At 42.5% G+C, this 23252-nt stretch overlaps 1 protein-coding gene across 3 annotated transcripts in view; it reads left to right on the top strand.

Annotated features, from left to right (window-relative positions):
* The window catches only part of cadm2a (cell adhesion molecule 2a), a 209956-nt gene that overhangs the window by 153382 nt on the left and 33322 nt on the right, over positions 1-23252 (top strand). For all 3 annotated transcript variants that reach the window (XM_041951995.1, XM_041951996.1, XM_041951994.1), the window contains 3 exons: positions 925-1074; positions 14168-14320; positions 17438-17575. In XM_041951995.1, coding sequence (XP_041807929.1) covers positions 925-1074; positions 14168-14320; positions 17438-17575 — 441 coding nt within the window. The remainder of the gene's footprint in view (positions 1-924; positions 1075-14167; positions 14321-17437; positions 17576-23252) is intronic.

Genomic DNA, 23252 nt, shown 5'->3' with positions numbered 1-23252 from the left:
TATGTTTTGTTTTATTTATTTTTTTCCCAGTTTTATGATCCTTTCCTGGGGGGATGGTGGTTTAAGACGGGAGAGTTAGCTGGGGATGAATAATCTTTCTTACCTAAGCCTTTATTCACACAGTCTTTAAAACCTGTCCTCTGGGGATGGGGACAGGAATAGATTTATGGTTATTATTATTTACTTGCTTACAGCGTCTCTCTCTCTCTCACACACACACACACACACACCAAAGCATACACACACACATAACAGTGTGAGCTGTCCAGAGTCCTGAACACTGGCTGGCAGCTGTTGACGAACCAGTCCTGAAAGCGACCTGTCCATGGTGCTGAAAAGCAGCTCTGCTCGGCCTCACAGAACTCCACAGCTCAGTTCATCCTTCTGTTCCTCTCACTGGATGCAGGCGTCACACACACCTCCATCCACACATGCACGCGAGTCCACGGAGAACGGTTTTTAATTGGTCCTCCCCGCGTAGCTGAGGTTTCAGGGTTGGTACCGCGGGCTAAATGCCCCCTGTGTGTTCCATGTTAGGGTCCAATTTAGCACACAGTAGTGACTGGCCATCGTGCCTGAACATTTGCTTTCTAATTAGGGTCTTAAGCTTTTTTCAAAGACATCAACCAGATTTCCTCTCTTTGTCCTGCAGGGTGGTGAGGAGCTGATTTGCTCCTCTGGTGACAGAAAAGCACTTTCCTTATATCATGCACATTTTTTTGCTAAAAATCACGTGAACTTATACTCTAGCTTCATAGTTGTGCTTTTACATAATCATTTTTTGTTTTGCCAGATTTAAATCTATTGAGCAAATTTAACAAAGCAACCTTACAAATCAAAAACAAACCACTCTGTCTGTGTTTCTTTCTTCCTACTGGTGCTTCCTCATCCCCTCACATGTTTCTCTTATGTGTCACGGTGCAGGCATCAGCGGTCAGTACCCTCTGGTTCAGAATATGACGGTGACAGAGGGCGGGACGGCGAACCTGACCTGCCGTGTGGAGTATAATGACAACACCTCCCTCCAGTGGTCAAACCCAGCGCAGCAGACCCTCTTTTTCGGGGACAAGAAAGGTGAGTGTGAGACTGGCAGACAGCAGCAGCCACGCAGCAGACGCAGACTGACAAAGTATTCCCTGTGTTAGTTTTGTGTTTGTTGCACAAAACACACAAGAACAGGATTTTTTTATTTCATTTTATTTTTTTTTTTTTAAGGTTGGGGAGCAACCTAAAACCCCCTCCACATCCCTGTGTGTTTGTCACTTGAATAAGCTGCCGTCTTTGTTGTGTCACAGCATCTGTCCTACATTTCATGTGTCTGTGTTTTCTGTCTGGGCTCTGCTTTCACGCAGAAAGAGATACACACTTTAAAACCCTTCCTCTGGGAAGGGTGGCTATTATTGTTTTTTTACTTTATCCCTCAGCCTTGCACACACACACAAACCCCTCTGCTAACACTTGAAGGCCAGTCTGTCTGACTTGTTTTGCCTAGAACAGGATAACCAGTGGTGAGCATCACCTGCCATGAACAATTTGGGGGCTTCAGGGTTTCTGTTTGTTTTTTTGTGTTTGTGTGCAGTCCATATTACGTCAGTGTCAGAACTGTTTATTGTGTCCATTTGATAGCTGGAAAGTAGAATTGGATAAGCGCAAGCGTAATTTGGTTGGATTTTGAGATCAGCACGGGGGTACAAGGAGCAGGCTCCTGTAGACAGCTGCAGTAGCTCTGGTGATTGCTGTCATTGATTTACATTGATCTCGAGTGCAAGCATGATCAGTGCAAACCTTGGAGCGGGTTGACTGCACGCCATGTTTGTTTATTTCTTTTTTATCTGGATCAAAAAATATCAAACTCTGAAGTTTAACATTTGTTGTTCAATTCAAGTTAGAAGATCAGAAACGGCCCACACACTCAACCATTCACCCCGCCGTGAAAGTGACCTTCACTGCAATCCTGTGGTACTTAGCTAGTACTGCCTCCAGCACATACAGCGCGGTATGAATTCAATTTCAGCTAAAAGAACAAATGCAATCACCTGAGCCTCGGATGGTGCAGAATTATGGCCTTGTGTATAATTGATGGTGTGAGAGCATTAAATTGGTCACACGTAATCAAAGACCCACATTCACATTTTGCAGTACAGCACGGACAGTTATTGGCAATGGACTGTGCCTTGTTTTGCACCTAATTAGCTATTTAGTGGTGTATTTGTTCAAGGTATTGCAATTGGCTACAGAACAAAATGAAGGTACATGATACTGCAGCACATTTTCAGCACAAAAACATCAAGGATGAAGATTAGATTTTCAAATAGGCACAATCGTGGACCCTGACAGGCCAACAATACTGATTCCACTTGAAAGGATGTAAAACTAATGAGTGGAGATTTTCCAGCATGCCCAATGGGAAGGATTTCACTAATGTTTTATAAAAGGGAGCAAATCAGAACAAGTCCACTTGTTAAAATGTGTTTACTCAAACTAATAGCTCAGACCTGCACATTTAGGTTCATTTTAAGTTTTAGGTACATGCATTTAAGTGAAGCTAAAATTACCGTAACTTCAATATTCAGTCTTTATTAAGCCATTAATACACAGTATATCAAGTGAAGAGAGAAAGTTTTGTAATATTGGACTTTTAACAACCTCACATCCCACTTCCTGAGAGAAAATATCCTCAGAAGTATGTGATCTGCAGGAAATACTCTGCAGCTCTGTATAATAAACGGTTTACATACTGGAGACCTGCACAGCCATGCAGAGAAATTCCTTCCATTGAACCCTTGTTATCTTTGCACACATTTACAGGCAAGGTAATGCGCACACACACGCAAACGCACACATACACACAAAGCCACCAGTGTTTTAATGGCTAATAAGTACAAAGCATTTATTCCTGACCTTTCACACTGTCTTCAGTAAAGTCCCCATAAAGAGGATTCATGGGTGTTATTTTGTTGGTTCATGCCTGCTGAAATGATTGTGCCCTGTGCGTCTCTCAGCTGTATTAGTCGAGTGTAATAGAGTATGAATCACACTCTCTTGTAAGTGTCTGGATTAAGCACATATGGGATTTACACAGTCTTCTTCCATTATCCTTCTGCCCACTGGGCTGCCTTATTTGTGTGTTCGTGCGCTGTGCGTGTCTGTTTGTGCGTGTCTGTGTGCACGTGTGTGTCTGCTGTTTGCCGTAAATGAATGCATGAATGTGCAAAGCATTGCAATTTTCATCCATTCGCATGTTCACTTCTCTGTCTTTTCTTGGAAAGAGCAGCAGTAAAAAGCTGCATTGAACATCAAATTCAACAGTTGATGTTCTCTGCAGGTTATTCCATATCACACCAGGGGTTGGGCTTGGGGGTCTATTTCATGGCATTTCCAGTGCAGAGCTCCGAGATTGGAAATGAAAAAGCAGCCGAGGACTCTCTTATTATCAGAAAAGCAAAGGGATGCTACTGAAGCCTCAGAATTGCGTTGCTGTTTTGGGTTTGTGTGTGCGTTTGTGTGTGTTTTGGGAGTTGTCTTGCTGAATGTGGCAAATTCAGATGCACATGCTGATGGGAGCACTGAGATGGTGAGTGTTTCCAAAGTGCCACTGGCAGTGCGAGAAAGGAAAGATGCCTCAGCTGCAGACGCCTTTGAGCACAGTAGGTTTCAGATTAATTTTCCTCGCTGCCTGTTGGGAAGAAGTAGATGGGGATTAGGGCGAGCACATGGTTGCTGAAAACCCCAACTCGCCAACTTTTTGCATACTTCCCTCTGTTACAATTAGCTCTAATGGAGCAAAATCTACTTTCTTTAAGGTTACTGGCCGACTCTGCATTTTAATTTGTAAACACCGTGTGAGCTCTTCACTTATTAAAAAGTAAAAGTTTTTCTTTTGGAAGTTTTGTTTGGAAGTTGGCGCAGACGTTTGAACTAAAAAATGAGCCACAATTGTTCATAACATTCTAATTGAAAAGTCGATACATGGAAGTGATAAGTTTCTCTTATATCTTGCCGAATAGATGAAAATCACAGATGTCTGAATATACAGGCAGCTGAATCTGTAATGTTTGGCGTCTAATTCAACAGATTGCGGTCTGTGCCTGCAACATGTGCCTGCATGTGCATGTGTCTCATCTCGGTGTGTGCCACATCATCTATTAAAGTCAGCCGCAGAGCATTAGCATAAACGTATTGGGTTTTCCAACGACAAACTCAGCAACTCAGTCTCCTTTACGGTCCTTTGAGCTGTGCCCGTTTTTGCGGCCGTTGTTGTTCAATGTCGGGGGCCGTGGCTCACCTCTAAGACTTTTAGCCGGATGAAAGAGATTCCTCTTGTCTTCCGTCCTCTCAAAGGTGCTCCAATGGCTGCGAGGAGTTGTTTGAATTTCGAACAAGTCATTGTCCCGAAAGTAGCCAATTTCGTCCTTTCCATCACTTACCACTGAGGGAGTTAAGCTGTGCTTCGACAGCGAGAGACAGAGAGATGAGCACTGGGCAGAAGGGATTCTCTCTTTTATACGATTCAAAAGAGGTTAATATCATTTTACAAATTGCTCTTTTGGTTTCATGTAATTCAAGACTTGATAATAGCTTTATTTCTTGGATTGAGAAATTTTGCATTGAGGCATAATTACAATTTATTCGTTATTCGCATACTAGAAAGAACCTATGTGTAATTACTTTCCAGGCAAAATTTGCAGGCCTATTAAGTGGACTCATCATGTGTGAGCACTGGCTAAGGTATGACATTTAAATCATTTATTCAACACGGTTGCTCTCATTTGCGAACCCTTTTTCATCCCATTTCCTCACCCACATGTGTATTTTCATTTTCAACTTACAGTATGCCCTTGATCCCTTTCTCTTTTCTTTAATTATCTGTCCGCCTCTGCCTCCCTCAGTCTGCCAGGATCTTGGTTCACCTGTCCTCATAAGCTTCATACAGCACACATTCGGTAGACCTGAATGCATTATGGCGACGCACAAAATGTGACTAATGCACACACATGTTGTCTTAATGGAGAGAGTGTAGGCGCTCTGCAGGATGAAACAGACAGTCCTTGCTTCATGGTAGTGGGGAAGTGTTTTCTTCAATGTCATACTTCAAGAGCCATTTGTTCTTGACGGCTTTTCTGTTCAGTTTCGACTCACTTTTTGACATCAGGAAATGATTTCAAGCTTGATACATCATGCATGTAACTCAAGGCAACGCTTGCCCTTATTTACAATATCTACAATGACTTCTTTTTTTTATGTCACTGGATCTAAAATCAACAATAATAATAAAAAAATATGATTTTCCATACTTATATTTTACGTACAGGCCTTTTACTTTCACAAGCACTATATGATATTAACATTTCATCCACGTAACCACTACGTGAGCTCATGCATGATTCAGTTAATTTACCCCCATATTCTTCCATACAGCTGGGTATTTCTTACTATACATCTGATATGACAGTTTGAAGCAGAAGATTCTGCATTGTCACACGCAATCATCCTCAACACAGCACATCTCGGTGAAATTTGCCCTCTGCATTAAAGCCATCCCTGAGGGGCGGCGGGCGGCCACCGAGCCGGTGCCTTGGTCAAGGGCACTGACAGGAGAACTGACCTGCATGTTTTGACAATGAAATTTGGCGATGAAATTATCCCCAGAATAATGAATATGGATTGTATTTATACAAGGTTTGACATCATTCTGACAAAGTGCTTGATTAATGTTTAGAGTGTTGCCAATTAAATGCTAAATTTGAGGCCACTTTTATGGTCCGGTAGATTGGTTCTGTCTCATGCTGTTTCATGGAAGAGACAAACTGACCATGAAACGGTGACTATAGCACAGTCGTACACACTCACACACACGCATGTAGCCATGTTGCTGTTGTCTGCAAAATTACCACAACTACTCTACCTGTGGTGGACATCTCTGCCTGCGCTGTGCCATCTGCAGATTGATTGAATCTGTTTAACCATTAAGATTAGTGTTATGGGTGAACAGCTGAGGGCCGACTGCTCCTCTTTAGGCCCCCGAGCTGCTCGATATGAAGCTATTCGGGTCCTCAGATGTCAAATATTCATCTGTCTGAATCAATTTGCTGGCTGTTTGTGGCTGTGTGAGTGTGTGTGTGTATGTAAGTGCACATGTACGTGTGTGTGCATGTGGAATGTCAAGCATCCCACCTCCCCAGTATGCAACCATGAAAGCTTTGATGCATTCAGAGTATCTGTGCCTGAGCAATTTAGGGGATAGGCTTTTAAAAGTTTTCCAAAGTAAATAACAAAATAAGAAATGCCTGACAGAGTTTTTTTTTTATTATTTAACAAATAGCAGAACTTTCCCTCAAAACTTAATCTTAGGAGGAAAGTTAAACTTTTGAGACAGCTGTCTTTTTCTTTTTTATTTCCTCGAAGAGTGCCTCTATGAAACATCCTTTCATATCGGTCTGAAGATTGGTACGGTGTTCTCTCTGATAGAAAAAAACTTGACTGTAAATCTCCAAAGATCCCTAACAAGTCCCCTCTCCCCAAGACAAGGACCATAAAACATGAGAGGAAGAAAAAGGGGAGAAAGGAGACGGAATGTAGGCCTTGGTGGGATAAAGAAGAGGAATTAAGGAGGCATTTTATGAGAGCTTTCAGACGCGGTTATCACCTCTGGAAGACACAAGAAAACTTTCTTCGACCTTGAGTGTTCCACGTCTTCTCTCTTTGTCACCTCTCTTTTCACACGCCTGCGCTTGAGTATAACGTGATACTCTTTTGATAAAAAAAAAGAAGCTTTTTCGACTTGCTTGTGTTTTCATTGTATTTAGAGGTGCAGACAGGTATAATAATTAAAAGCGCCTGTGGATCAGAGAAAATGGTGTCGGGCAAATGTCAGCTTTGTTTCTTCTGCTGTACAGCTGCAAAGCAGGTTAGGGTGAGAAAGAGACTACACTGTCAAATGAAGCAATAGATCCAGTTATTACTGCCATTATTAGTAGAGCCACTTATCATATGCGAGGTGTAGAGAAAAATACCTGAGGCAAATGGGAATAATTAGCTCGCACTTAGTGGCAGGCTTATTCTTTCTCTCTTCTGGGAGAAAGTTCTGGAGCACAGAGTTGAGGAAAAGAAACTTTTAATTTAACATTTTATAATAGAATTAAAAGTCAAGATTTTCTCTCCTTTTTTTTCTCATTATCAAGAAACGTTAGGACGATGTGGATGAAGGATAGCTGCAGTGGGCACCGTAGAAAAACATGAAACTCCCCGCAGAGCAAGGTGCCTGTTCTTCTGCTCTGGAGCTGGAGGGAGAAAATGTATCCCTATGCAAAATACAACAGGGTTTATAGGCAAGAGCCTGTCTGCTCACTGACCCGCTTCTCATTTAATGAAGTAGGGCTGCTGGAGGTGTCCCACTGAACTCAGCATGGCAGGTAGAAACTGATGAAAGGAAATCATTTCTGTCACAGGAAAAATCTCCACAAGCCAATTACTGTATGGAGTATGGCACATTTTACATTTTAAAAGGCCAGTGTGCCTTGGAAAGGTATAACAGGTAATGGAGGTTGAGGAACGGCTGAGATGCAGAATATACATTAAGCTATTCAATAAACATTGCCTTCTCTTGCCTCGCTCTCTCTCTCATTCTCCCTCTCTCCATTGCTCACACACACACACACACACACGCACAAAAAGACAAACTCGAGTCCCCAGATGGCTTGTTGACAAGGAGGAGAGACCAGTCATATCCAGACACAGGCAGCTGAATGTATATTCTGAAATTTGCACTTTTCTCATTATAAAACTGTGTCACTTGAATGAACAAACACCTGCCAAGGTTCTATACTAATACATACAGCCTGTGGATGGATGAAGGGACGGGAAGGAGGCCAGTGGAAAGGATGGGAGAGGAAAGGGCAGGGGAAGGAAAGAGAGAAGGGAAATAAGGGGATGAAGTGAAATGTGCAAACATGATAGGCTTGGAGTGAGTGAGTTTAGCGTCATGACTATTTGCCTATGCATGCACTCTGTATGCCTATACAATAAACACACTCTTAATGTACAAATTAAATTACCTTTCATGCACACACACAACCACAAACACACACGCACGGCCAAACGTACTCACCTGCTGCTTTTAATGATGGAGGAGAGGAGCTGTGGAAAACCGCTAGATATGCAGCCAATTTATTTGGATGTGTGCTGTACGCCCGTTGTACACAGCATGTACATGTCTTGCATATAAACAAAGAGTATGGAGCTGTTTTCGCTGTGGCCATCTGCACGGTGATGTGTTGCAATTTTAGTGCGGCTCTGGCAACATAGTGATGAATCACAAAACCATCAGCTGTGTGTGATAATAGACTTAGGATTCCTCACGTTGAGCTGGAAAAAGCTTTTTGTGCTCTAAAATCGCTTTCACACCTGGTTTCCCTTGGTCTGAAACAAAGGGGGAAAAGAAGGTAAATGATTGCCTATTAGTTGTTGTCAGGTTCACAAACCAAGTGTTGTGAACATGAAGGTTAGTCATTTGTTGGACAGTTTTGGGGCCCTGTGTCATCCTGCAGCATAGGGTAATAGTGATGAAAATGAATCACAGGCTGTAACAGCGTTCATCACTACGTCTGAGTGCATCTAGACGGAGTTGGATACGCAAACAAAAGTCCAAGCCCGGACTCATAATTGTTTTTGTAGCGGGGGGGGGGAAAGGGTGTTGCTTTATGTTTTTGTGACTGTGCCTGCGGTGCATTCATGGGCTGTCAAATTGCCTTGCATTCACAAGACACAGCACAGTATGCTGTTAAAATTTGGAAACTAAAAAAAAACTATTATCAGGATGTTGTGAATAAGAGAGCGTGAAGTGGTAAGCATCCTTCATGGGAGGGGGAGCTGCTGCTGCAGGGACAGGTGAAATGTCGACAAAAAGGAGAAAAGTCAAACGTACGCTCCTTCTTTTCATTAACCTGTTGCTTATCAACGATTCAAAGATTCTGACTGAACATCATAGAAAACACGTCTTTGTCTCCATTCACAGCCGCTTCCAATAAGACTGTTTCACCAGCCGGCTGAGCGTCTTCCCTCAAAATAAAAGTGTCACTTTTAATTTAAAAGAAACAGAACATCTTTGACCTTCTCTCTGTGCAGCTCCTCTGTGTCTCAGTTTTCCGTTTCAAAGACGAGCCTTTCTTCCCATCCGCTACAGATTTCTCTAAAAGAGACTGCTGACACTCCCCCACTCTCCTCTGTCCCTCTCTGAATATACTGTTTGGGAACAGAGAGTCCTGTGGCTTTGGAGCTATAGCCATTTATTTTCCGTTATCTGATCAGTCACGGCTGCATTCAGGGGAACCTCAACACGAATGGCTCCTCTGAGCCCACGGTCATCCGCGCTCATAATAAGATGAGAAATCTTTCTACCCCCACTTGGTTTCTGAACATCATACTGCATCTGCTTTGACAAACTCATAATTGTCACGTCTCAAGGTTCACCGTGTTAGTTTTGCTGAGATTCAGAAAATCAAATGCATAAAACACGACTCTCCTGCAGCTTTCTGCTCCTCTTTCTGTTTGCACAGAGAGGCGCAGACCAGGCTAAATGAGCAAAGCATATGATTGTAAATTCGATAAGTAGTTATTGTGCGATACAAACCCACCTCTCTTTGCTGTCGACAACGCTGTCCTCCATGCACACATTCAGGACTGTCGGCACTAATGGCCTCTAATGGATGGCAGGCAGCTGCAGCACCTTCGCAGACAAATAGCAATGGATACATTCCTCTCTTCTACTCTCTCTCTGTCAATATCCAACCTTTCACTGGGTGTAGAATGAGAGACCAGAGGTTACACTGCAAGGGTGAAGAAAAGTGAGAGCAGAAAATAGAGAAAATAGGTGGCAGACCTTGTGCTTTGTTGTACATTTATTCGAAAAATCTTGTTAAAAAAGTGAGTCATGTGCACTCTGTGCGTACGCGTTCACTCCTTTCTTATTATTACCGATCGATCTCCAAGATCAGCTGTATGTGCTACATTTGCATCCGGTCTATGTGTCCAATTTAGTTTAAATCAGACAGGTAAGCTATAAAACCCTGAAGATTTAAAGGCAGAAGTCAGAGTCTGGATGGAGAAAGTAATCAGACACAAAACAATCTTGGCAACAGGATTTTTCTTCATTTTCTCTCCAACTGGACTGACGTGGGGCTTTTAAAATTGTCTTGATTAAATAAATGAACCTTTTTTTCCAGTATTTATGACCGTATTATAGCATCCTTACCAGTTCTATCATGATTTCATGGTTATATGCGACACCTTTCATGTTTCTAAATCCAGCCTGAATCCATCCTTCCAGGGGGATCAGGATGATCCTGCTTTTTGGCGTCTAAACTATCCTGATCTCCGCCTGTAACAGCTGAAAAACTGCAGGAACAACACTTTAAGAACGGTTAATTTACTAAATCCAAATTCTAATCCGAGGTATCAGAATCTTCCGATTCAATAAAGCTGGAGTATTGAGATCTAATACTATTATCTGTGACATGGTGACATGACAGGAAGTTTTTAATACTACAGCTATACGAGTCACGTCACAATTAGGCCCTCTTATTATATATGCAAATTCAATGTCAGCACAGCTTTCCAGTCACTGTTCTCATTACCTTGCTTAATTAGACCAACGAGTCAGAATGCACTTTTCAAACAACTATCTGTCTATCCAATCCCTCATAACAACAGCTTCCCGGAATGGGCTGTTGAGGACAGGCGAGGAAGAAGGCAGAGCTGCATCGTGACAGCAAGCAAGCCAGCTAGAGCGAATGTATTTTCTGACATTTGCCTGCTCATACTTCCTTGCCCAAAGCAAATAAGACAACAGTTGAAAAGAGGCATTGTTTAACTTGTACACACTCACAGGTTAGTGGAGCTGCCTGAGTCGACAGAATGAGGTCTGTGGGGGTAGCGGGAAGGAGAGACGCCGAAAGACTGACAGAAAGATTTACAGAGGCAAAGAGGAGCTATTCTTTGTCTAGAATCAGTCCAAATAATCTATTCTTTGTGTTCGTTTAGTCTTTGATGAAACAAGGTGTATGCATTTGTGTGTATACATATTGCATGAAAGATAACAACTATCTTTTCAGGACAGGTCTCACCATTAACCGAATTGGCAGTGCGTTAAACTAAATCTAATTCGGTGGTCTTGCATTGATGGCCGTGTGTACACGCACACAGAAACAGGAATGTTCTGTCGCCAGTGCCAAGCCTAAAGATATGTCATGTGCTCATATCAACGTGTCACGCCTGCTCAGGCTCAGTACACAGCATGTAGAGATAACCGGCGTTGCGAGGGAGGGGAAGGTACAGAACAAATGCAGTAATAAATGAGAGAGAGCAGCTGTCGTTTAGCCAAACTGATTACAACTCTACTGCCATTTACTGTAGGTGTTTAGCCTGGAACCAGCAAAGCAGAGCTATCCATCCCTTGGCAGGCGAAATGACACGAGATAGTGTGCTCGCTGACATTTCTCCACATTTGTCAGCCCTGTGATCACTGCAGCAATGCATACACAGGGGCCGTAAAAACGAATGCGGCTTATGTGACTAACACCTCCATTCACAGTCACCTCGAGGGCTAGACATTTACCAGTGACTGACAAATTACAGCCGTAAGTGGGTGAAAACACAGCTGATACTGTAGCAGCTGGCACAGATTCAATCAATCAGATCAGTCAGAATCTGGCAGTACAGCCAATTTCTACAAGTTACATTTAAAGCAGCGATAATGTCTGTGTAAGGTTAGAAAAAAGCTCTTTGCAAAGGGAAGTTCACTGAGAGTGTAATTTACATCCTCCGTAAATCACACTTTTTATATTTTGGTCATTTTTTGTAGATTACACGCTCACTGGCTGTTTATTTGAGACTTAGATTAGTTTAATATAATGTGATCCAGCTCTGGTTTAGTTTTTGTTGAAACTTGCTTTCTGTTGAGGTCAAAGTGGGTGGTGCTGTTGCAATGTCTTCTCATGTAAATGAGGTGGACAGAATATTAGGAACGCCTCTCAACATCATGCACTCTAGTGCAATGCCACCGCAAACTAAAAGCTCAATAATAATGAGCTTGTAGCCGAATGTAAACGTCTCTGACAGCGTCAATCCATCCCAAACATCTGTAAAGGTGGAATTCATGGCAGAGCTGCTGCACTGGATCACTGTAGATTGTACGAGTGCTCCAAACGAACTGGCCAGCAAGTGAATTCAGAGTATAAACTAATTAGGGTTTGTGTTGTAGTCTGATAAAAAGTGACATGATGTGTGTGGGCAGAGAAGGTTGAGGGATTTGGGAAATAAAAAATGACTTTTTTTTAATGCTGGCTTAAAGCTTCAGGATGTCGAAACACGGCCTCAGTGCTTTGGATACCTCGGGTATCGTTTCTCACCGTTCACCCTTTACGGTACTCAGCAAACAGACTGTCTAATGGTCTTTACTCTTCAGATCTCTGTTGAGAGGTTACAAAACCAGGGTGCTCTACTTTTTAGATGATTTCTCACAAATTACCATAAGATAAGAATATTCTTTCATGTGGCCTCACATGAAAGAAAATATAAATGCCTGTACACAGATAATCAAGCCTCTTTTCTACTGAAGCAGAGCACACACACGCACACACACACTTGAACAAGGTGCGCTCAGAGTCACTTTGATGGAGGGTGAAAGTAAGGTAGCCTTGGCTGCTCATATTAAATAAAGTTTGCAGAAAGTGCGTTGCACTTTGAAAAAGGAGGCTTGAATGAATCTCTCGAGCAGCCAAGGCCACCGATACAGAATGAATGAAACGCTCTGCGCACTCAACAATCCACATGGTCTTTTCTTAAAAGTCTTTTGTGGGGTTTTGTTTTGTGCATCACAATGCACCCCCCTGGGCACAGCAGCCACGAATCATGTCAATTCCAAGGCATCATCCAATTCTGAAATCGCAGAGCACGCGCCCGCTGTATCGCAGATATGAAGTGTACTTTGAAGACCATGGAGTATCTTTCACCAAGCCGCCCAATTTCAGCAGATCCATTTCAACCCTCACATCTTGCCAAATTCTGATTAGGCCTTTTTCTCAGCCTGTTATTGTCGTATTGATTTCCATTCCTGTTATGTCTTTTGGAAGATTACATTTTCATATAAGTAAAATGTCTCCAAGAGTTTTCAGCGGGGAAGGCTGCATGAGTGTGGTTTTACTGAAGAGGTGTGCTGATGCATTCATCAAGAGAGAGCTCAGCTTTGAGGTCACATTTCGACACGATGTTTGTTTGTTTATGCATTTAAATCTATTCATGCATACATTATTTACACTGCGCTTGGTTTTGGCGAGCACAAGTGCTTCTTTTTATTTCAAAGCAGTTGAAAATGAGCATCGGCAATAGCCACATCATACCGTCACGTTTAGCATTTCAAAAAATAATGGGCGAAATTGCACATTCCTGTGCAAGGAGCTGCAGTTACAGAACAGTTCGATAGGCGCATTTGTAAATAATGGCGGAGGCTCAATTGCTGTGTGCTGCCTGGCATTTTTGTAGTATTATGGTTGGATAAGACTAATGTGTGTGGTTCAGATGGCTCTCTGCTGTAGCCGTGTCAACGCACATGTAATAGTGTGATTAGACCACTGATCTCTCTTTTCTAGTTTGCTGTGTCCTGCTGCTGCCGCCTTGTAATCATTAATGGCTCACAGTGTGCCTCTTCGACTCCGCCTCTCTGTCTTTCGCTCATTTTGTCTGTGTAAAATGCATGAAATGGGCATCAAAGTCTGCACTGTTAAAAAGTTGTGTGGCAAGACTAAATTTGTCTGGATGCAAAGAAAGTCTGATTTTGACAAAGCAGATTTGTCGGTCAAACAGCTTTATGATGTTGGAAGTTCCAGTTTGAAACAACTCAGAAGCGGTAATAAAATCTCAGGAAGAAATTATGATGTCTTATTAAGATAATTAAGGGCAAAGAGAGCAAATATCTTTAGGTTTAAGATATATCTTACTTAGATTTCACTTTTTGCAGTGTATAAACTAGTTATACCAAACAACAAGAGAAAGAGAGTTAACTAAACTGTTTCTAAATAAATGTCTGTTGCTGAGATAACCCTCATCACCTCAGGTTGCTGCTATTCAAACAGTTTGTAACTCTCTGTCTGTCTCTGTCCGTCTCTCTGTCCAGCTTTAAGGGACAACAGGATCGAGCTGGTGCATGCGTCGTGGTCGGAGTTGACCATCAGCATCAGCGATGTCACGCTGTCTGACGAAGGCATGTACACCTGCTCCCTCTTCACCATGCCGGTCAGAACAGCCAAAGCCTACCTGACGGTTCTCGGTAAGTACGGGATCTAAACAAAAGTTTCATTCCTGCTTGAAAGAAACGTCCATTCATGATAGCTGGCTTACCATAGTTTAAAAAAAAAACCTACATGTCCCGGATTTTAGTTTGAACAGCGTTCGAACAACAGCTTCTATTCTCGTTTCTATCCACAGAGTGATACAGAATGATCCAGAGAGGCGCTCTTGCTCTCTGAATCTGTTGTGTGGAAGTTTTCAATCTTAGAACAGGAGCCCAAGCAAAAAAGCCTATCAAAAAATGTGTTGAAAGTTTCAATAAAATTAGATGGAACAGGTCAGCTGTCTGTTGCACAGATCCCAGAATATTTAAAAGGGTATTTTTTTAAATATTTTTGCAATCACTTGAAAATCCTGGCACATGCATTCAATGTCTCGATTAATATTCAGAATTTTAGATAATTTCAGAACATTATAACTAAAATTATTTTTCAGTTTGAACAATTTGTGGTTGTGTTTTGGTTTTTTTTCCCCTTCAAGACAAACAAAAAATACCTGCATCTGCAGACAAATAAAAACACACTGTGAGGCCCTCTAGTAGTGTTTGTGTTGTGATCATCGGCCCACACAAACATTGTCTCATTTCCTGCCACCGTGCTTATTATCTCGCCAATTAGTTTTCGCTAATGTTAATAGATGTGCTAGTGCACTCCAGGACCATTAGCTGGCTCTCTGTGTTAACAAGCATTCTGAGAATTAGAGACATTAAAGGCTACTGCTCAATAAGGATATGGAGAAAATTATTTTGCAATACTGAACAATAGTTAATGGTGTAAGCCAGGAAACAGAGGGGAGATTTAATAAACGCTGAAAATGGTCTGGGAACGGTCTGGTTTATCTGCCACAGTTTCAGGACAGTGAGTGCCGGGAACGAGCACAAAACACACTGAAAAGGATTTGGACAAAATAACAAACTGCTAAATGTGCAGTGAAATCAGCTTCACGTTCAAATGATTCAAAATATTTTGGTGAATAAATACCAGCATGTGCTTATCTGTTGCCACAAAAACAACATTTAAAACATCATAATTACAATTCTGAATAAATCACTAAAATGATTCAGGTGGCTCCGTGAGCTGCACTCACACTGTATTTGAGCTAAATGCTAACGTCAGGCTCAAAATGACAATGCTAACATGGTGAAGTTCAGCGGGTGTAATGTTTCCCATGTTTACTATCATAGTTTAGCGTGTTAGCATGCCAATATTTGCTAATTAGCACTATACACAAAGCACAGCTGAGGCTGATGGGAATGTCATTAGTTTTGCAGGTTGTAAAACAACATATTGGACTAATTAAAATTTTGAGCTGATGGTGGTGCCAGATGTAAAAGTTAAGGGGTCACCAGAGTTATTGCGAGTAATCTCTTAATTGCAATCCATCCAAGAGCTGTCATGTCACTCGAAACTGCAAATGTGAAATGCAAGAGAAAAAACTGTTGTTAGAGTTCATCACTGGGGCTCATGAATGTCTGTACAAAATGTCATGGCAATCCGACCAATACATGTTGTAGTCTATTGCTGGATCGACATGCTGGCATGGCTGCTAGCTTTGCTAAAAATGCGCAACATGACAATCCAGATGCATGTAAAAAACACAGAATGCAAAATTTCAATCATTGCTAGGAACTGATTTAGATTTTTTTCTCCAGATAACTTTTTATAAAGGTGTCGTCTCTAAACTTTGTGTAAAACCCGTAACTGTATTTATGTGATGTGTAGATTGGCATAAAGCAGTGTGATCGCAGTGACCACGGGAACGTTTCTCCACCGCGCATCAGAAATCGAGCTCTCATTTCTTTTTCATGTCTTGAAAACGCTGTTGGTTATGCTTAAACATTCATGCACACACACGAATGCACCACGGCGCACACAAATCCACGACGCACACGCATGAGCGAAGAAAACACTCACACACACACACACACGCACACACACACAATGCTTTACACTCGTGCACAGACACACAAACAGAGACAAAGATTAAAGCTTTGCAGCCTCTAGCCACCCAAGGGGAACGTGACTGCATAAGATGAACATTGTATTTGATCTGTTCTCGTTTAGTCTGGGAGAAAAACCATCTAACACTTTTGTGAGTCAAGCCACACTTACTCATTCACATACACGCACACGCACTGCAGTACTCAGTTAGATATAGTGACGCTTGCACTTTGCACACTAGAAAGCCACGCGGTTAGCCAATGCACAGTAAAGCGTGCATTGGGCATTGAGTGGATTAGATGCATACTGTGCCTGCCAAGCTGCAGCCATTGTCTGGACTGTGTAAGCAAAGCGATGGTAAACAGCAAATAGGAAGACCTTTAAGTCTGGTAACAAACCTTGGTGGAGGTGGTGCGATGGACAAGGCCAGAGTCAGTCAATGGCATTGACTGACAGACCTTTCAGTCACTCAGCCTGAGGCAGACTTATTGCTCATTGACATTAGAAGGGCAGACACTACACACTAAAAACACTCATTATGGGAAAGGCCAATAATGAACATTTTCAGTACAACCTACTGGCCTCGTCTGTGGTCACAAGCCACAAAGACAACTCACACATTGTGGATTTAGCCACGAGGATATATTTTGTTTTGCCATCATAGGTGCCATTTCTTTTGTTTGTGCCGATGTCTATCCGGGAACTGGTACGTTGGCTGAGGGGGGACACATAGCTGTTGTGTTTTTTAAATGTAATTTTTCAATGCTGTGAGCAGCTTGAATGAAACGCTATTCACCCATATTGTATTTGACTTGGCGCAGAGACAGATATCTCAAAACCCGCATGGCTCGATACCACAAGATGTATGTGAGACAATATGTTTCGATGTAATTCAGGTGAACCGACCCTTAAAAGAAGAGGACGGCCCGATGTTTAGAGACACCATCCACCAGTGTGTCAGCGAGAATTCTCCCTGATGTGTTCTCCAGCAGGACACTGTTCAGGGATGCTGCTCTGTAGTCTGCTCTCTAATCTCCCTGCAGGGGCGCGAGCTGGAGGAGAATTTCCAATAAGGCATAATAATGTTATTGTTGCATAATGGCGTACCGCTGTGTGTGAATTAGTTCCGTCGCAGTGATTTCCGCTCCATCCTTCAGGTGTGCCGGAGAAGCCAGAGATTGATGGCCTGACAAAGCCCGCCATGGAGGGAGACCACATCACTCTGACCTGCATCACTCAGGGCAGCAAGCCCGCCGCCGACCTGCGCTGGTTCAGGAATGAAAAGGAGATCAAAGGTATGTAACACCCGCTTCTGAATCTGCTTCAGACAGTATATCAAGGCTTTGAGGATGAGAGTTATGGCGAATGACAGCACATTTTTAGGGGAAATTAGGATCAGATCAGATAAGACTATGCCTGGTTATGTATACATAATAGGCTTTTGCAAAATCAATGCTGTTCCTCATTTACTTGACTACAAATTGTTTTTGTTAACATTTTCTCAATGAAGCAGTTACTTACTCTAGTATTATAAAGATATAAATAAGCTAATCATTCTGTTCTATAAGTTCTATGAGTATTTACTGATATTTCTAATGCCAAGCTATAGCTTATCCCTATCTCCACTGTGTTGTCAGATACTCATATATATTGATTGTCACACTTCAGCGTGGCTCAGACTGCTTTGAAATTAACAAACAGAGCACAAATGTGCCAGAAAATCCAAATTTGTGTTTTTGCAATGCTTAAAATACGGAAAGTCTGTTTCATAAAATCGGCGCCATGAAACCGCCGCAGTGGATGTCTCGGCAGCGTGTTTCTGTTCCGAACAAGTTGTTTCTAATAGAGCAGATTCAGCATGTGTCCTCTGGCCTGAGACCGATACATTAACCTCCCTTGTTATCAGTGGGCTGTTCTAAACCACACTGACTGGACTACACACCTCATTTCCACCCGGCTCCTGCTCTGTTCTACTTGATGAACCATCCGCTTTTGTAATTGTTTGAATGGGAGGGAGGGAGGGAGAGAGACGTAGAGAATATTAAAGAAAAGAGAGCTAGGGACATGAAATGATGAAATAAGGTTTTTGAGGAAGAGAGAAACAGATGCGGTTCGGTATCAAATAAACTGCAGAACCCAGTGGGACAGACTGTCACAGAGCAGCAGCACAGTTGCAGAACTTTTACCGTGGTTTCTCTGCTGTTTCTCAAAGCAGATTAAAGGCAGATAACAAAATGCAAATCACCCTTTTCCAATTTAAGTGACTGCGAGTGTAAACAAAGAGATACGAATGACAATCACAGGTTTTTCCTTCTTCCTTTGTTCGAGCTGCCAAAAAAAAACAGTGCAGGTCTGGAAAGAAACTGTCACAATCTTTGTACAACCCAACAGATCACTGAACCTCAGTAGTGTGAATAACAAGCAGCCAGGTGTTGCACATCCTAAATTCCCAATTAAATGTAGTCAAATTTAAAGTAAAAGCGCATTTGGAATGCGAAACACACAGGCACTTCACAGAGTTCATCTCCCTGCTTATACAAAGGATTAATAAACCACAAAAATCATTTTTGCCAGAGCATGCATGATTTTTGCTTATTAACTTTGCATGTTAATGCTTTCTCTTTCTGCTGTTAGGCTTCTTTTTTTTTCTTCCTCTGGTATCGGCATTGACTAGATCTCTTTTGCATTTGGGCCACATTTATTCCTGTTTCTAATGTACAATATGTTTTACCTTTTTTTTTATGTTGAGAATTTAAATACATTTCCACAACAATAAAGACACCTTAACAATCACCTGGTAGCAGCACTGAACCAGCATGCTTACTGCTAATAGTCTTCCTGTGCTTATTCTCATTAACACTGACAAAACCGTGTTCTGCACATCCTTCATTAAAATTAAACAGAGTACTTGTTATTGTCTATAATCGTTATCACACTTTTATGCCCTGCAATAATCTTTCACTTATTAAATTCCATGTTTATGAGTGGATCCCCAAGTCGCAAATTGTTTGTTTGCTCTTTTTTCACATTTTTGTAATGTAACTAATGCATTATCGTAGTTTGTCACTCCACTTTATATTTCCTCTTGTTTTCCCTCTGAGGAACATGAGGCTTATAGAAAAAGAGTATACACTAATTAGCAGAGTGAGTTTTTTTCCTTACAGGCTTATTGTGTCTCTACGGGTGATTATTGCTTCTCCCAGTGGCCCACTACTGAGAGAGGAGCTCCCTGTAAGGCAAATGGAAACATAGCCGGGACACAATGTTCTTTTAATTTACCACAGAAAGTTAACAGGTAGTCAGAGATACCCTTGGTGGTTTGGAGTGAAGGTAGCCTCAAGAGGATATGCCTCCTTATTAAGGTCAGATGCTATAATTCTCTCCTCAACTTGGCACACGACTATCTTTAATTTGGGCCTTGTACAATTTTATATCGGTGCATTATTCACTGTGACAGGGTTGCCGTCCTTTGCCCAGAAAGAACATGAATAGCGCGTTCAGCTTTGCCATTATGTGTAAATACATTCTGCAATGTAACACCTAATGATATGGGAAGCGTTTTTTTTTTTTGTAAGTACTCATGCAAAGACAGGAAAAGGAGCGTCAGCATTGTGTAATCACTTGTCTCTTTTTAAAAGAAATCTTGGCAGCATTGTCCCGGAACAGAAAGCCAAACTTCGGGACTTTACACAAATGTCAGATTAGACGATTCTTGTCAGATCTGCTTTCGGGCTCGTCAGGAATTTCGATCGGAGGTGATGTTTTCGGCTCCCGCTGAATTCTCCCAAAAGCTCTCTTGGCGTCTGCCATTACGCCCTCTCTACCCGAGCTTAAGCCCAGACAGCTCAGCCTGCTATCTCGCATTAGGGTTTCCCAGGGTCCAGATAAGCAAGCAGATAAGTCCAAATCGATGCTGGTTTTCCGCACAGTTTCAAGCAGATATCTTGGTATCTTTCTATTTAATTAACTGTAGTTGGGAGATGATATTGAATCTATGTCACTGCGTTTTTGCAGACTTCCTCAGAACACCCTGTACGCTAAAATTCCCAATCTAATTTTCAACACCACGGAAGGTCACCTCTAATCAAACCAAAATCCATGAACTTACCTTCACGTTTCCCTTAGCGGCTAACCTCGACGCCATTATCTTTTTATTACACCCATAGAAATAATTCTCAGGAAGGTACGTACGAATGTTGAAGCGCCTGTTGGTCTCGAAGGTGAAGGAAGCTGTGATCCCTTGATTAATACCCTGTCTTTCCTGACAAGAAGGTGTCCGTTTTTAATTAGCAGCTCATTGCTCTGTGTGATGCGTTTGATGTCGGACGTATTCAGGACATGTTTGGTTCAGCAAAAAAAAAGTCTGTTCTCGAGCTCGTGATTGACACATGCGCATTTTCACATTTAGTTCTTCTTTGTCACACCGTAAATGCATCGCTGCCACTAATTGGTCCACTTTCTCCGAGCAATAAGAAGGTGTGAATTATTATCTGGACACAGTCAGTCTGACTTGTTATATGTGACGGATGCAGAGTTTATCTGTGTGTGTATGTACGAGCAGCTGTGTGTTGCATTTAAACGGGGGAGAGCAAAACCAACCCAGCGAGCGTCTCTCTGCCGCTCTGACTTCCTTCTTAAGGCCGACTAAATAAATAAACATGAACACAGAGAGCGACACATGTTTATACACAATCTATGCATGCGTGTGTAGGTGTGTGCGTGAGCGCACTTGAAGTGTTCATCATCCTGACAGGATCGGGGTGTGTTCAATGTGAAAAGCCATCTGATTGTGGGTGACCATGCTGGGAATAAATGACAATTGTGACATATTGGTGTGGGATCTGGGGAAATAGAGAAGATTATATTACCGGCAGAGTCACTGGAGCAGTCCATCACCCATTCGCATGCAGTTAACGGACACCCTATGCTAAGTTTGTGTGTGTGTGTGTGTGTGTGTGTGTGTGTGTGTGTGTGTGTGTGTCTCAGCGTATATGTGTGGCTCTATGTGAGCAAAGCAGACAGATGGAGCAGACAGCCCGCATGTAAGGACATAAGCTTGTGTGTGTGGAACGGAATCCAATATTCTTATTTCTCAGTCTCTTTGTCCCTCAGATCCCCTCAGTCCCCACCCAGTAATGATATATTTCTATCTCAGTTACACACCGTAACCCAGAGAGACCTCTGCCAATATCACCACATGTAGCACTTGTTTACACACCACTGAACCAGAGGGAGCTGTGTGGAGACCAAGCAAGGCAGAGATGAAATGAATATTTATTTCAAATAAGGGTGGGGATGTTCGCTATCAGACTCGTATTATCATACTCTCTGACCTAAACTGTAGGGGTTATTGCTTCATCGTGTTGCACGATAACTCTATTCCGAGGGGGCTTAAGGGGGGGGGGGGGGGGGAAGAAAAACACAAAGATTTGATTCAAATTCGCTCGCGGTCACGTCCCCATTCTGTTGTCAAAGTTGTTAGTCAAGGACAAGGAACTATTACCGCAGACATACCTTTCACTATTTTAGGCTGTTGTCTGCTGACTTTTCAGTGCGCTATTACCCAAGTCTGCCCGTTCACAGAAGAGCTGAACAGTGACTGAACAGCCTTTTGAAATAGTGCGGGCTATTTCTTCATTTATGGGTAATTGTCCTTGACTACTGCGAGTGAGAACAGAATAAGGTGGCCATCATTATTCTAAGGTTTGCTCTGGAAAGAGCTATTGAGGAAAGTGAATAGGCAATAGCTCCTGGAGCTTATTTCAGAGAGGATGATGTTGAAGAGGATGAGACTGCTAGTGGCATTGTGAACACTAAAATAAGAATTAACTTCAGGAATTTAAAGAAGTTTTCTAGCGACAAGAAACTACAATTTCAGTCATTTCTGCAGAGTTAGACAACCCTGCACGCTACCTAAAAAGCCTGCGTTGGGACTACATTTGTACTATCCAGCTCCCTGGGGGGAGTGGATCAATGGCCATTAAAGATGTAATTTCAAGATGGCTCCTGCAAGTCACAGTGCCATGAATAAAAGATGCGCGCACAAAAATGCATATTCACCCTCTCTATCCTGTATACGTACATGTGCAGCACAAGCGCAGAAAGCACGCATGATGTACAAGCGCATGCCTGAAATGAGATGTGTGGAAATCAGTTAGATATTAATATCAGGTATATCAAAGCACTGGATGCAGCTCTCTGGTTTTAAGCATGGCAACTTAAAGTTGCATCTTTCTGTTTTTGTCTTCAGCCAGAAGATGATAGAATGCAGAGCAGAAATATCTTGAGCACGAATATCTGCTCTCTTTCTTTCTTTGAACTTGTATCACCTTGATTAAATATGCCCAAGCAGAGGTGTAGCTAACTTATCCTCTGTCTCTGGCATCATCAGCGTGTGTGATCAGGTTAACAGACTTAGACTCAGCGCTCTGTCCTGAAAGAGGAGGAGGTCGGATTGCTACACCCACTGTCTATGCGCATTAAGAGCAACATCCTGGAGGTGGAGCACCTGTCCAGTTTTAAATGCCAAGGCACCGAGACCGACCAGACCTCTCCTTTTGAGGGAAGGCGAAAAAAAACGCCTTCGCAGACACTCCTGAGCTGTTAATGCTCGGGGAGTTTCATGTCAGAAAGGACATTATGATACACAGGTCTGCCAGGCACCGATAGAAACTCTCCTAACATTTAACAGCGCCTCCTGGTCGTGGTCACCTGTCAGTTAAGCGCAGAGTCGGGCTGGTACGGCGGGTCAGGCAGGGGAGGGTGCTTACAGGCTGCCAGCAGACCCAGCTCCCCGAACACTGCAGCCAGAAAAAAGTGAGAAGACGGAGGAAGGCACAATATATCATCTCCACACCTCGCTGGAGCTGGAGCCTGCTGTGTATTAGTGCTCCTCTTTTAAAGTTTAGTCATACCTATGGCTGTGCAGCTCAACTGAGAGGGAAAGGAAAGCATGCAGATTAGGTACTCATC

The sequence above is a fragment of the Chelmon rostratus genome, chromosome 14 (assembly GCF_017976325.1).
Source record: "Chelmon rostratus isolate fCheRos1 chromosome 14, fCheRos1.pri, whole genome shotgun sequence".
Classification (NCBI taxonomy): Eukaryota; Metazoa; Chordata; class Actinopteri; order Chaetodontiformes; family Chaetodontidae; genus Chelmon; species Chelmon rostratus.
Note: the sequence above shows the minus strand (reverse complement) of the source record. Positions and strands in the feature narration are given on the sequence as shown.